Source organism: Cyprinodon variegatus, unplaced genomic scaffold, assembly GCF_000732505.1.
Source record: "Cyprinodon variegatus isolate N-32 unplaced genomic scaffold, C_variegatus-1.0 Scaffold1172, whole genome shotgun sequence".
Classification (NCBI taxonomy): domain Eukaryota; kingdom Metazoa; phylum Chordata; class Actinopteri; order Cyprinodontiformes; family Cyprinodontidae; genus Cyprinodon; species Cyprinodon variegatus.
In genome coordinates, this window is record NW_015151625.1 from 88865 (window position 1) to 103786 (window position 14922).

General features: G+C 34.8%; 1 protein-coding gene across 1 annotated transcript in view; it reads left to right on the forward strand.

Moving 5' to 3' along the window:
- LOC107101922 (peptidyl-prolyl cis-trans isomerase FKBP5-like) overlaps positions 1 to 14556 on the forward strand; it is a 17775-nt gene extending 3219 nt beyond the window's left edge. The window contains exons 2-11 of the mRNA XM_015401012.1: positions 3348 to 3481; positions 3595 to 3739; positions 5394 to 5536; positions 7050 to 7164; positions 7251 to 7407; positions 9079 to 9169; positions 9337 to 9420; positions 9504 to 9689; positions 9808 to 10047; positions 10764 to 14556. Of these exons, the coding sequence (XP_015256498.1) occupies positions 3377 to 3481; positions 3595 to 3739; positions 5394 to 5536; positions 7050 to 7164; positions 7251 to 7407; positions 9079 to 9169; positions 9337 to 9420; positions 9504 to 9689; positions 9808 to 10047; positions 10764 to 10865 (1368 nt within the window). The 5' untranslated portion in view covers positions 3348 to 3376 and the 3' untranslated portion in view covers positions 10866 to 14556. The remainder of the gene's footprint in view (positions 1 to 3347; positions 3482 to 3594; positions 3740 to 5393; positions 5537 to 7049; positions 7165 to 7250; positions 7408 to 9078; positions 9170 to 9336; positions 9421 to 9503; positions 9690 to 9807; positions 10048 to 10763) is intronic.
- The last annotated feature ends 366 nt before the right edge of the window (positions 14557 to 14922 follow it).

Below are 14922 nucleotides of genomic sequence, written 5' to 3' on the forward strand. Positions count from 1 at the left end.
AAAAAAAATATTAATTGGAAAAAGAAACTTAAATATCATTTAAAATGACAGTAAATACACAAATCTTAACTGGAATAAATACTGGAATAAAGCATTGCTACTATAATGGTATTATTCATAAAAGTATGGCTAATGGCTAAAATATTGGTAATAATCAGATTTAAACACAAATAGCAACACTGAAGTGAGAAAACATATTCAAGCATTTTGAATCTAGATGAGAGCTAATTATTACTATTATTCTATTCAATAAATACAAGTAGCCTTAAAGTACTTCAACTAAGTAAAAAATATTGCCAGAGGGAATTTTATAATGGTGTCTGTTGTTTATTAAAAGTAAAGCAACACCCACAATAAATATGTCATAACTATTAAATACACTCGCCAGAAAATTCACCTGCTTAAAAACTCCAATACAGTTAATCCCAGTAAAAGGACACAGTAAATCCCATGATAGTTACCTCTCATAGGAGCTTCAAGCAGCTACTTTTCTAACTTCCTGTCGATGCTGTCTGTACTGCACTACAAACAGCAGCTGGAACAACAACAGGAAAAGCACGTTTTATTCCTTGGTATAGCAGTTCTCTGGAAGGAGAAACTTAAAAGTCTGTTGTTATTGTAGATATGTATGTCTTGGAATGAAATACTTATTAAGGGTATTTATTACATTTATAACACAGAGAATCTATTCAGATTCTGTGACTAAATTTAGAGTGAATACTCTTAGTAACAAATAGTAGTTCAAGACAAAATATTTCACCTAGAAACAGATATTAATATCTATAAGATCAATATTGAACATCTATTGATTTTGCGTTGTTTATGTACGTTCTCAGAACCTTCCACCTTTAGTAACAACTGCTACCTTTACATCCGACAGGTAATAAATCACAGGTGATAAATCACACATGAATTGCTACTGGCTAACCCTTTCACACTCAGTTAAGATACAAAGACATCTTGTTTGTTAAGAGAAAAAAAAAAAAAAGGTTAAAATTTTAATGTAGGTTAAATTAGATTATGGGTGTAGATTGTGTTCCAAAAAGGCCAAAAATAGGCTTAATGTCTTCTAAGGTATGAAAGTTATAAACATACAAGTTGTTCTTAATAGAGCATCTTACTTTTTTAACCAAAAAAGATGCCAACTGCAGGTCCCTCTTTAACGTGGGTTAATGTAGCCCAAAATTTTACTCAAGCAAAAGTATAACATTAATATCTTTCACTCACGTAAGTGTATAAAAATACTAGATAAAATGGCTACTCAAGTATCCGACCTGTGCCGCATGTCTCTCCCCCTCTTTCATACCCCCTTTCCTGTCAGCCAACTGTCCAAAAAAGAGCCACTAGTGCTGTAAAAACTCAAAAAGAGGATGGAATCAGAAACTCAGTTATGTGTAAATTACTGTCATTTTATTGAATAAAATTAGAAAAACACAAATAGATAACATATTTGGGCAATGGAAACACTTTTCCAAATACTTTTCTTCAAAAATAAAGAACTCCCATATACAATATCCACTGTTCCCTGTATTACCAACTGATTTTCAAATAGCTACAGTAATATTTCTCATTTCAGGGTAGAGTAACCAGGAATGTTACTCCAGTTAGAGTAGCGACAATCTCACAAGAAAATGACTTAAATAAAAGTAAAGTTAAGTACAATTAAATCTCAAAGTTACCCAAGTAAAGGGCATGTAGCCAGATGGGGAAAGAGCAATATTTATCCTTTATAATCATAAAGCACTCATTTCACTACCCCCCCCAAAAAGAAGCCTAGAAGAACTACAATAAATGTTCACTAGTTGTTTTGTTCACCTCATCTATTCCAGCAATGTTATTCATCTCTCTCATTTTGACACACAGGAGAAAATTATTTAACTAATGATCAAGTCATGCAGGGACTTTTAGAACTCTTAAAATTATTTACTTTAAACTACTGAAGTTACTTTGTGTCTATGTGCCAAAACTGCCCCTGCATGACAAAAAAATCGGCAAAAGGATCATTAATAGTTCCCTGACTTCTGAAGCTGTCGATATTTTAGAACTATTCCTTTTTCTACATTCCCATATCAGCTATAGTACTAATGCTTGTTTGTATATCAACACCAACTTATTTTAAACTGTATTGTTTTTGTTTGTTATCTCATTGCTAGAGCTTATTCTAATGTACAATAGGTTTATTTGAGTTCATTTGTCATGAAATTGGCTCAAATCAGTAAAAAAAAAAAAAACTGTATTATTGATTAGAAAGTAAGAGGTTCTGTTCACTGTTTTCAAAATGTCTTTATCAAATGCATTGATTATTTTATTCCCCTTTGCATTTCTATCAGCAGCTCAGCTTCTTAGCTTATAAAAGGTGTTAATAACAAAAAGTCTAGAAGCCTCCTTTTCCTATGCTAATGTTGTTTGTTGCTACTTTAAACATCTGGACTTGGGCTTGCTGTGTAATTTAATTGGATTATGTTTGTACATCATTATGTTAGGCTTGGTGTTGATATGCTGAGGGTATTTAATCACTATAAATTCATGAAGTGGTTGTGCAATCTTGCACTCTTTCCAAGGATGCAGCCTCTGAATTTGGAAACAGCTTATAACTTAATATTAAATCTATTTTCTTCAGCTGTAAAGCTTCAGATATGCTCTAACTTTCATTAGCTTAAGCAGTCAAACAAAGCTTTAAAATGTGAAAAGAAATATATAAATTGTTCTTTTAGGGGAGATGGCACAGCTTTATCGGTACAGTGTGAGATAGTGGCCAAGCCCACGCGTTCCCTTCGTGTTCTCCCAGAGAGAAGACATCACTATTGATGATGTTATGAAAGGACAATAGAGTGTACATATCTGAAAGTGACTCAGCTTTGCTGCAGGTGTAGTTCTGATGTTAGTGAAACACTTTGAATTTATTTAAAGTCAGTCAAAGAGCACAATCCCATGCCACCTAATTTGAGAAGGAACTTTGCTCAGCAAAGAAAGCGACATGCAGACAGATACGATTACGTAACCATCTAATCTGTGTGGGGATTCAACAAGGTGTCTTGTATTTGTGTTGCTCAAATGGCTTTTAGTGATGCCTTTTTTTGAACAAAACTATAAACGTGGGTGCAGCTGGTGCATAGATTCAGAGCATAAATCCTTAATAGATTTCATTTACAGAATATGAGGAAAGGAGTTGTCTATGGGTGATATTGATCATCTTCAACTTTCTTATTCATGGTTTTATTCAATTCTACTAAAAAAAGAAGTTACTGAATGTCAGATTACCCTTACTTAAATGTGAAAACAAGAAAATGAGCACAGATCAGACTGTTAATATGTTTGCTGCTTTGCTTCTTTTGTATCCTTTGCAGCGTTCTTGTGTTATGCCCGTAAAGCAGCAATGACCACAGATCAGTTTTTGCCTATGGACGATAAGTCAGCAACAGCTGTGTTTGCTGCAAATGGTATTGATGTAACACCAACAAAAGATCAGGGAGTTTACAAGGTGCGTATTAAGTTTGTTTAAGCTTTCTGCACATCATTCAATTAATCTACTTCAGCTTAACAGCTGCTATTGCTTTGGATGTTGTTTAGCAAAAAGGTTTCTGTCTATTTTAGGTTGTAAGGCGCCAGGGACTTGATGGGGACCGGCCAATGATTGGGGACAAAGTGACTGTACACTACACTGGAAAACTGCTTACTGGGAAGAAATTTGATTGCAGTCGGGAACGCCTTGAGCCTTTTTGCTTTAATGTAGGCAAAGGTAGGTGCTTAAAGTTAATCATTTTAAAACTTGATGAATTTTTAGGGCCTGATCTTTTTTTTTTTTTTTTTTCTAACCCTAATGTGACTAAATACTTTTGGTTACCTAAGTTACAGTTACCTAAGAAGGATTGTAAAGGAGTAATTAATAATTTTTTATCCACACCTTATCGTTATTAAGATAGTACAACATATACCCTGATAAGATTTGAAGTACATATCACCCAGCCCAACTTAAAAGACATGCAGACTTTTGTAGATCTTCAAAGAAGACACAAAGCAATTAGCACATGCAATTCAGCAGGCAGTGTGGGAAAATCTTTGTTTTGCATGTGTACCTTCATCAATGTCCAGGTCATATTCTAATGACCAAACAGCAAAAATATAGGAGGGAAGGATGTGCAAATTTAAATCTTTTTTTAAATCTGAAACTAATTTTTTGCAGTTTTTGCGTCTTTTTATAGCACTTTTATAATCAAGTGCAAACTCGCACACAATCATTTCAGCAATAGTTGTGGCCCAATGGAAGCTTTGGTACAATGGCAGACAATGTCGACATATGTTGACCACCAGAAACAACAATTGTTGAAAATTATTGATAGAGAAAAGAAATTCTATGCAAGCCGGCACACACTAATGCAGAAAGACTGCAGATATTCTTTATAGAACTAAATGAAATTGAAAAATATACTGAGCTGTACTATTGGGGTCCGTCTAAAAAAAAAAAGAATATTAACAGCTATGAGAAAACATCCATCAGAGAGACTGTAAAAGTATGGATTTTTTAATCATGGCAAGAGTTTTTTTTTTCCCTTAGAGGTTTTTAAGGGGCTCCAGATAAAGCATGGCTGTGTTTTTTTTTATTATTAAAGGCCAACCTTGTTTTACGGTGTATTGGGCCAAGCAGCTGTAGAGAGGAGTCAGTGGTGGAAAATCCAGCTGTTTAGATTATAATCTGCTATAAATGGGGCTGTGGCTCCTTCTCTCACAAGACAATTTTCCAGTATGTTATAATATTAGATCTCCTTTATTCAACTCTTGTTATTGTCATTTTTGAAGGTCATGTTCAGAAATAAGGAGGACCAACTACCTACATGTATTTCTTTATTGTATTTTTTTTGGAGGGGGGCAATTAATTGTATCCTTATTTATTTATTAAGCATTTATTTATTTCTGTATTTATTTTTAAATATGGCGGAGTTGGTCCTCCATACAAATTAATAACAAAAAAAAAATACATCCACAAAAGATCTAAAGTTGGGCAGAGTGAAAGTATTCATTTTACAAAATATAAATATATATTCTATTATTATAACAAATGTATATTGCAAAATAATATTTGAGACAAAATTTAGTATTTCCATTCAGTATTTAACCAAAACCATTGCTAATTTATGTTGTGATAGAAATACCTTTTTTCCCCCACTATCTGATGGTTATATATTATTATTTTCAGTTTACACTTAAACAAATATGAAATAAGCATTTCCTTGTCTCTGGTCTAGACTTTATGCAAAGTTAGACTCTCAGGTGGTAGACCTCTATTTAACAGCAAGTTCGTTCATGATGAACCATATATTTTATTTCTTGCAATTATTCTTTTTTTTTTTGATAATCTTTTAATAACCATGGTGAACCTTTTTATACCTTCACAGGACAAGTTTTAAAAGCATGGGACATTGGTGTACTGTCAATGCAGAGAGGAGAGGTGTGCACCCTGCTCTGTAAACCAGATTATGCCTATGGACCGACTGGAAATCCAGACAAAATTCCTCCCAACTCATCAGTAGTGTTTGAGGTCAGTACGCCCTGTTGCTGCAGCTTTAGATTAATTATGAAACGCTCTGAAAGAGTCTACTAATGTGGAATCCCACCTTTTTTTGTCTAACTTATGAGCTTCCTGAGTATAAAATAATTTTTTTTTTTCTGTTTTAATTCCTCCTTGCCGTGGAGGTTCAAACCCCAGCTTAGGGTCTTCATATGTTCTCTACAGAGATGCACTGGTTCTCTGGGTACTCTGGCTTCTTCACCTAGTTCAAAAACATGAATTTTAGGTTGACTGGGGTTTCTAAATTGATCTTAGGTTTAAGTTTACACTATGTGCACGGTTATATGTCTGGTGACATGTCCAGGTTGTACCCCACCAATTTACTGGAGATAGCTTCAGTGACTTTTACTCACACAGAGCAGAGCTTAAGGAGATCATTGTATTTCTGTTTAAAGTTCTTCTCCAATTGGATCAATTAGGAAGACATTTTTGTTTTGTAAAACATTTTTAAATTCTCAAATTTTTTTATTGCTGTTTGTCTTTTTATGGTATTTGTTCATGCAATATGAATATGCCATATGGTAACTGCACAGTGTTTGCTTTTTTTAAAGTCTATTTCTTTTACTTTTTGTACAGTCTGTTTTAATTTTTTTGATCTATTCTGTTCTGTTCTATTCTATTCTATTCTGATCTATTCTATTCTACTCTAATCTGTTTTTACCAAGAACACATGTAAATCGCAGATTTAATTTAGATAAAAGGCCAAAGTAACCTTAATTAAAGTGCAGCATGTTGTGTTGGTTTGAAGATGCAGGTTAGACTGGTCCACTTCACAAAAGAGATGTCATCACAATATAGCAAACTTACATAAACTGAAGCAAAATTGATGTCCTGAGACATGCTTTGGATGTCTTTGGACATCTGTTATCAGTTTAAAGCTTGGGTGCAGATCAGCTTCAGACTAATTTGACACTGCAGACCGCTGAACAAAGTGATGGAAGAAATATGCTAAAGAAACCTCCAAGTATGCTTCTGGCAGTTAAAAATGCCATGTCGAGGTTTAAAAAACCGTTAGCACCAGAATGACCAAATAAATGCTTTGCAGCAAATCCAACAAAGAAACAGTTTTAAAATGATGGTAATTTAAAAACTGAAAACCAATTATTAACTACACATTCCCACAGAGACAGGGTTAAATAATCCAACCCGTTATTATCAGTAACCAGTAATTTACAAACCACACAGGTTCTGTCTGTTTACTTTTACAGCAACACATAAAACCTGAATACATGTTCTGGCAAAGTATTAGAAATTATATCCCTGACTTGGAATAGAAAAATCCTGCTAAATATGTTTATACTTTTTTAAATGCTATTTTTAACATTAGATCCTGTTTTGTTTAAATGTTGGTTACAAGTTTTGTTTCCTCTTTCCACCTCCTACATGTTCTGAGTTCTGCTACATTTTAGTGAGATAAATTTCATATTCTACTTACTTTATATTTAACAAATGATGATAAGATTTATCTTTTTTATCTCAATAGATGGAGCTGCTAAACTTTGAAGGAGAGATGCTTACAACTGATGGAGGCATCATAAGGAGAATTAAGGTCAAAGGGGAAGGTTACAGTAATCCTAACGATGGAGCCAGAGTTGATGGTAGCCACATTATTTGTTTTACAGACCAACCCCTATAGGATTAACTCATAATGCAAGAGTGTTGATTGATTACCTGTTTTGTACAGTACACCTGGAGGGACGCCATGGGGACCGGTTGTTTGACTGCAGGGACGTTAGCTTCACTGTTGGACAAGGTGAAGATGAAGGCATTCCTTTTGGGGTTGACCGAGCTATGGACAAGATGCAAAAAGGAGAATGCTGTTTACTTTATCTAAAACCAAAGTAAGTTTCTCACAAGTCCTTAAAGCATGCAAATTATGTTACTGCTTTGCATAACTGTTCTATAAGTAATTTTCTCTTGAGAATGACTGCTTTAAACTCTTTACTTCCGTGACTCAAGGCTTTCAAACAAGAATAAAGAGCCTTATTGTCATCATGTCAACATAACGACATTTCTCAGAGACACAGCCTCAAAATGCACCTTTAATACGCAGACAAAAGACTTGTCCCCATATTTATGGAATAGACCCATATGGTTTTAGAAGTTTACAATTAACTGTTAAATCAACCAAGATTTACCAGAAATCTGTAAAAGTATTTGTCCATATTGCCACAATATGTGGATGCTTCAAAATACACATTCCTTTTGAAATCATACATTAGTTGTGTATTTCAATGAGATCATTGAGCACAGTTTGGAGCATGCCTGTATTAAGGTGCTTTGCTTGAATAGGTTTAGATTTTTTTTTTTCTCTCAACCAGTTGTTCCCCTTTAGAAAAAAAAGCACCCACATGGTATGATGCTGCCAGCACTGTGCTGCACTATAGGCGGCATATATAGCATTTTAAGTGTGTTACTTGTTGGTTAAAAAGCCAGGCTTAAAAAATATAAAAAAGTTGGTAACTAGCATAATGATAAAAAAAAGCAAAAAGCATTTTGTTTGCCAGGCATTATAATTCGATGTTAAAAGATTACATCTAAACACTATTCAGTTTTCTGCTCAACAAAATGCCAAATGAGAACCAGAAAGTTTAACTTTTCAGTCTTCAGTGTGAATGTGGAAGGACAACATTGCAACATTGCTGGGTTAAATGTATACGTGACTTGTTAGGTTTTTAAATCAGGTTATGTTCATTATACAGGGAATTTTCTTAAACAATATACTTTATAGAATGCGTGGAACTTCTAACCAGGTGTGGCCAGTGTCACTCTAGGGTATTAGAAATATGAATACAATTTTTTTGACTGAAACAGAAGATGCAAGAATAAAGCCAATGTGACAGCTGGAAGTGCTTCTCAGGATCAGAACATTACCGACCTGTAGGTTTGGTTCATCCATGAATTAGAGCTGTGCTGTCTGGCCTCTTTTCTTTTCCAGAGTCTCCAGCTTATTTAAATTTCAGAATTCTAGAACATTTTTTGTAATTTTCAGTCTCAAGAACAATTATGAAGTTAAGTGTCTTCATCATCCTTTAAACAAATGAAGAGATCATTGACAATATGCTTTAAATTTAAATCCTTTGGTTACCTGAAATACAAATCAAAAACATTTTATATTGTCTTTTATTAAACAGGATTTTCAGCCAAACATGTTTACTGTTAAATCTAATCAAAGGTTACTATGATATGATGTAAAGAACCCCCCCCCCCCCCCCAGAAAGTATTCACAGTGGGTTGCAACAATACCACCAAATATATATATATTTTTTACTTTAAACATATTATTAAATCTATTTTACTTCAAGATATCTAAACTGATTCTCTGACCTGTGTGTTAATAAATCACTATATTTGCAACAGCTGTGTGATTGCCTCAGAGATTGGTTAGAGAACATAACACATCTTTAGATGACAAAATGTGGACAAGTAATACATATTAATTAAGGGACTGTATGTATTGCTGATCATTATTGTTTTGTTTCATTAAAAGAATATTTGTTTTCCATCGATAGGTATGGGTTTGGTAGTGAAGGAAAGCTGGAGTACAAAATTGGACCAGATAAAGATATTGTGTATGAAGTTACCCTCAAAGACTTTAAAAGGGTGAGTGAAGTATTTACTTTTTGAATGGATAAAACACGAGATTTTGCTTAGATCAGATTGGAAAGGGAGTCTTAGTCATATTTAAACCCATTTTGAACAAATATATAGATAAGGCAACATGAACTCAAATTACCTTATTACATATATATAATTGTCATGTTTCTCAGGCTAAAGAATCCTGGGAAATGGACTTGAAAGAAAAGCTGGATCTCACCCCTGCAATTAAAAATAAAGGGAATCAGTATTTCAAGGTATAGTTTCCTATACTACTGTTTCCAAACACATGTTTTAATTATTTAGATCTTTGAGACTGAGCCGTATTTTTTATTATTAGGCAGGACGGTATCAACAGGCAGTCATCCAATACCAGCGCATCATTTCCTGGCTGGAGTTCGAGTTGGGTACTGGGATTGAGCAGCATAAAAAGATTCAAGACTATGTTATAACAGCTCACCTCAATTTAGCATTATGTTTCCTACGGCTAAAGGAGTTCTCTCAAGCAGTGGAAAACTGTAATAAGGTGAGCTGCATTACCCCTACAGCAGTGTATAGCAACCCCCTCCAGCCATGTTTATCCATTGCTGTGTGTTAATGTTTCTCTGTGTGCCTGTGTTTGTTTTTTTGCTTCTTTGTACAAGGTAATTGAGCAAGATGAGAGGAGTGAGAAGGCTCTGTATCGCCGAGGGGAAGCACGGCTTCTCAGGAACGAGTACAGCCTGGCCATTTCAGACTTTCAGAAAGTCCTCGAAGTCAACCCCTCGAATCGTGCAGCTCGCTCTCAACTTTTCAGCTGCCAGAACAAGATGAAGCAACATCAAGAGCAGGAAAAGAAGATCTACGCCAACATGTTCCAGAAGTTTGCAGAAAGGGACTCAGAGGTCCGTGTGCCGTCCATTCTTGGTTAAATGTAGTTTAGCAGCTATGCTAAAATTTCTTTCCTTTCCTTTCCTTTCCTTTCCTTTCCTTTCCTTTCCTTTCCTTTCCTTTCCTTTCCTTTATTTATTTTAAAGCAAATATAATGGTAGCACCAAAATGGAGTTTTAACAATACAATGTTGTATACATATATTAAGAACCTTTTTGATCACTGGGAAATTAGTTGATATCTTGCCCTAAAAGCAGAATTTTGATTTGGCTCTAGCAAATTTAGTTACATTTAAAAGTTGGGCTGGGTTTTATAATATCCTGTCTAAATGATGTACAAATTCACAAAGATAAAATTGGTTAAACCAGCAAAATGAGATACATTTCTATGTATTTGGTAAGATAAAAAAATTCAATTGCCCCTTTTCTTTTTTGTTTCCAACATATCCAGCCTGTAATAATCAGTGTTGTACTGACCTCTAGTGGTGAAACAACTTTTCTCAACTGCTGGAGTTTGTTGTTGACACAAATACTAGCAAAGTAAAAGAAGAAATTGTTTGTTAAACATTAAAGTCATGTTAAGAAATATGGCACATGATTAGGCTATGATATAAGGTAAAGGTTTTTAATATATGAACAGATTAATTCATTTATTGGTGCTTTAAACAATAATCCTACATAGGACAATCGTTTCTTTTTGTTCATCATATCATTATATTTCTTTTAAACAGACTGGAAGACCAAAGAGGAGGAAGGATGAGAGCATGCAGAGCAGCATGAACGGTAGAGTGGGCATTAAACGAAGGCGACGGAGTCAAGACTGTCTGTCATAGCAGGGATATTTGAAAAAGGGAGAAGGGACAGCCTCTCATCTCCTGGGAAAAGAGGCAGAAAAAAAAGCTGAAAAAGGCCTCTACCTGCACCTCTTCATCCCAAAAACTAGTGGGACCATTCCTGCATATAAAGCAGAGAGTGAGCTGAACAGCATTTATTTGTCACTTGTACTGTTGAACAACCAGAACGTTCCTCCCTGTGGGGATAGTACTACAAAAATCACAGAGTGAATATTGATATGAACACTTTTTGTCCAGTCTTTTATTAAAAAAAAAGAGTACCTTCTTTACTTAAAACAAACCACAGGAATCCACCCCTTTTTTAAGTCATTTAGCAACTGTGCTGACATGTGCCTCCAAAGTGTGACTACTTGGTATTAGGCCTTTTGAAGGCAGCTGCATGCATGTATCGTGTTTGGAATTCAGACTTGAAACGTTGCAAAATTTGAAAATGTGCAATATGAACTTTGGATAAAAAAGGCAGAACTTGTTAACCTGCGAGTGTTTTTCAAAAAAACACTATTAATTTTTGTTTTGAGCAAATAACCCAAGTTAAACTTGGGTTAAACACGACTAAATGATGAAAGCTCTTTTCTAGACAATGCAAATTTTTTAAATCAGAGATCCGAACTCTACATTTTCATCTGGCAACAGAAGAAGAATTGCAGATAAAAGCACAACTAGATGCCAAAATGGTCATAAAGCAAAGATATGTATTTTTAAAAGGGTGGCAAATTCCTGATCGACATTCGACTGTAGATATTTTTTCTTAAATGTGACAACGGCTGAAAAGTTTACTTCCAGGAAAGAATAGAAAATTGAGCACTTTGTTTTCCTAAAATTTTCTTTGATAATGCACTAAAACATCTATACATCCATGAAAATATCTTTTTTTAATTTTGTTTTTTTATATAGATTTCACTCATCAGACAGTATTATAAAAAGCCACTCTGGTACTTTGTTTAATTCAACAAATAACTGGGCATGGTTTGATAAAAGAAAAAAATATCAAATTTCCCATCACAGGCAGCTAAAAAACTACTACTTAGATGTAAAATACAAAAGACAGAATACCAGCGCATTCTCCATAATACTGTACATCAATTCAAAGTTAATTTATTTCAGAAATTCGTTTAGGAAATGGTAAGCTACAGAGATTTTTAAGCCAGAATGATCTATTTATAGTGTTTGTTTCTGGTGATTTTGATGATTGTGGCTTATGTAAAAAATCTGAGATTATTATAATGAAACAAGATTAATAACCTATGGATAAATATGGATCTAATCCCCAGTTAAACTTAATTCATGAAACACTTTCAATACAGCTAACATTTAAAGCCAGGGTTTGAAATGGGTGTCTCTGTGTCGTAGAATATATTTACAGAGTCGTGGCTCCTTATGGATGAACCCAGTGAGGCTTGGAGGAGATCAGTCTTTGTCATCAACAATAGCCCAAAACGTCTCTGTTAATTCCAAGTCAGGTGTGCACGTTTATACCAAGGTCAGATAGCTATTGTCATCTGTCAGCTCCACAAAGCTTAGCAATGGATGGAAAAATGTTTTTTCAACATATCCTGATAGATTGCTGCTCTGACTGTTATCCCGCGAAAATATGGCAGACAGACTCTCTGACAGGATGGATCATCTTGACTGAGGGCCTTCTGAACCTCTTCATTCTTCCCTCAAACTCACAGACCTTGATTCCCAAATAAAATGTAAAATGTACTTTTATTTGAATAGATGACTTCCCAGATATCATACAGACATGGGCCACTTCAGGCAATAATCCTGCACTGGAGGCATCCATGTGGCCCAGACAAAACAGATGTGAACCTAAAGTTTCCCACATATGGTTCCGCCAATGTTGCCCAGCTTTACCTAAACAGATTTGGGTCCCGTTTGGCCAAAAATATGGCAAGTAAGCCTAAAGTGGCCAATAAATGGTTTTTGCACATATGGCCCACCTTTACAAAAAACTTTTGGGCCCTTTTTGGCTGAAATATGGCAAGTAAGCATCAATTAATCAACCAATCTTTTTTACTCCAGGTTAGATACTTTTGACATCTTTGCTTGAGTAGCGGCTTAACACGACGACTACAAAACTTCCCTGGATACCATCTCTTTGTGGTGTCTTGTAAACACTGCCCAAACTCTTCTTAAGCTCCACTTCCCATGAACATGCGTGGATACAGCTGTGTGAACATACAGCTGCTTTAGGTATGACCCGTCTGACTTATCCTCCTAGTTAAGGGTTTTAATAAAAATCTACTGAATGACTGCCAAGTTATTTCATGTTTATGTAAACTATAACATTGCTCCATTAATATTCTTCTATTGCCCCTGTGTAATATTCCAGTTTTCTTTTGGTTAAAAGTAAGCAACAATCTTCTAAATGAGCAGAAATAATTTCTTTAAATATATCGTTCTTTGATATTATTATTGCATTAATACAAAATAGAATTTCCAATTGTTGAATAGAAATGATTAAACTTTTGGATGATAGTCTAAACTCGTGAAATGCTCCCTGTGTGTTATATTGAATGTGTCATAGTGATGCAGTGGTTTAGCACTTAACTCTTGCAAAGCAGGGGGTTCCCAGCTCTGAACTGCAGGACGGCAAAAGCCTCTGCAGATGGTTGTGTCTTGTCATCAGTTTACTCCCTCAGTCCAAAGACAAACGGTTAAATGTTAAAACCCCATTTAGCTATAAGTTTGACATGAATGTTTTAACCCCCCCTTTATGTTTAAGATAGGGAAGTCTGTGATATTTCTTTATACTCTGGAGCTTTAAATACATTCAAAGAGATAAAATGAACCTCTATCCTCTGTAAAAAAAAAATAAAAATTAAATAAAAAAAGGCACAATCTGGTAGAATGACTTAACCCCCACCTTTTGGCTTTTTCTTGTGTGTGTTCAGGAAATTTTGGAATCATAACAAATTTCCTTAATTTATTTTTCTAGTGAAATTAATTTTGCCTCTGCTCTAAAGCGTTTATTTTTGTTTTTCTTATTTTACACTCAATCCATTTCTTTTTTAAAAAGTGTGTTAATATTTTTGTAAAGGGCGATATTGCACTTTGGTCACTGTCCAACCAACACTGTCATCTGTGTGTGTTGTGTCCAAACCTCTTTGGACGATAATATCGAGATGTTTTAGAAACATTTGGCTGGTTCAGAATGAAAACCTTAGCTGTCTTAACGATTTTTTCATTAAAAAAAATGGCGGTGACCACATTGTGTTTGTGTGTCTGTATATATTATTGTATCTCAACAAGGTTTTTAAACAGCTTGTTGCTAAATGTTTCAAAGTGCTGCTGCATCTGAATATTCAAATATTTTGTATAGTGAAAAAATGAGCATGAAGTACTATTTTCTAGCCGTTTTAATTTGTAGATGAGGATTTACAGATTGTCTTACCAACTGCAACTAGAAGTAAAATATTTTCTGGCTTCTTATTTGTCACTTTTTTGGTAAATTTACAATCAGAGATTCTAGGTGTAAAAAGAACAAGAAAACTAACAGGCTAAAGAAAATGCAGCTGGATAAACTGCAATGTGTTTCGCTGTGATTGGATTTATCAAAACGATTGAAGTCTCTGTCACGAAATGTGTTTACATGTACTCAAACGATCATTGTCTTGTAAAGAAATGATCCATGTTTCTTATCGGCATTTATGCAAATAAATATTTTCTGACAAAATGCGTGTCGCTGATGTCATCTTTACACATACACGTTCATAAGCACATGTTAAGCTGTGTGAGTAAAATAAACTAGATCTCCAAAAAAAGCATCATTGGTTTGAATCTCAGGGGCTCTTAAGTATTTGGAACCTCTTGTTAAAATCTATGGATTTTGTGCTTTAAAAAGGGAGACTTTGATCAATCATTTTAAAACTTCATTATTTATTTGCTGTTGCCTTTTGCTTATGTGGAGCTTTGTGGCAGGGGCAGCAGTCTCAGCTTCCATCTCCTTCCCACACCTGCTCGAACTACTCTGGGGCGTCAGCTGAGAGGACCAGGTTGTTCTGGTCCTCCTTCCAGTGAAATCAGCCTGAAA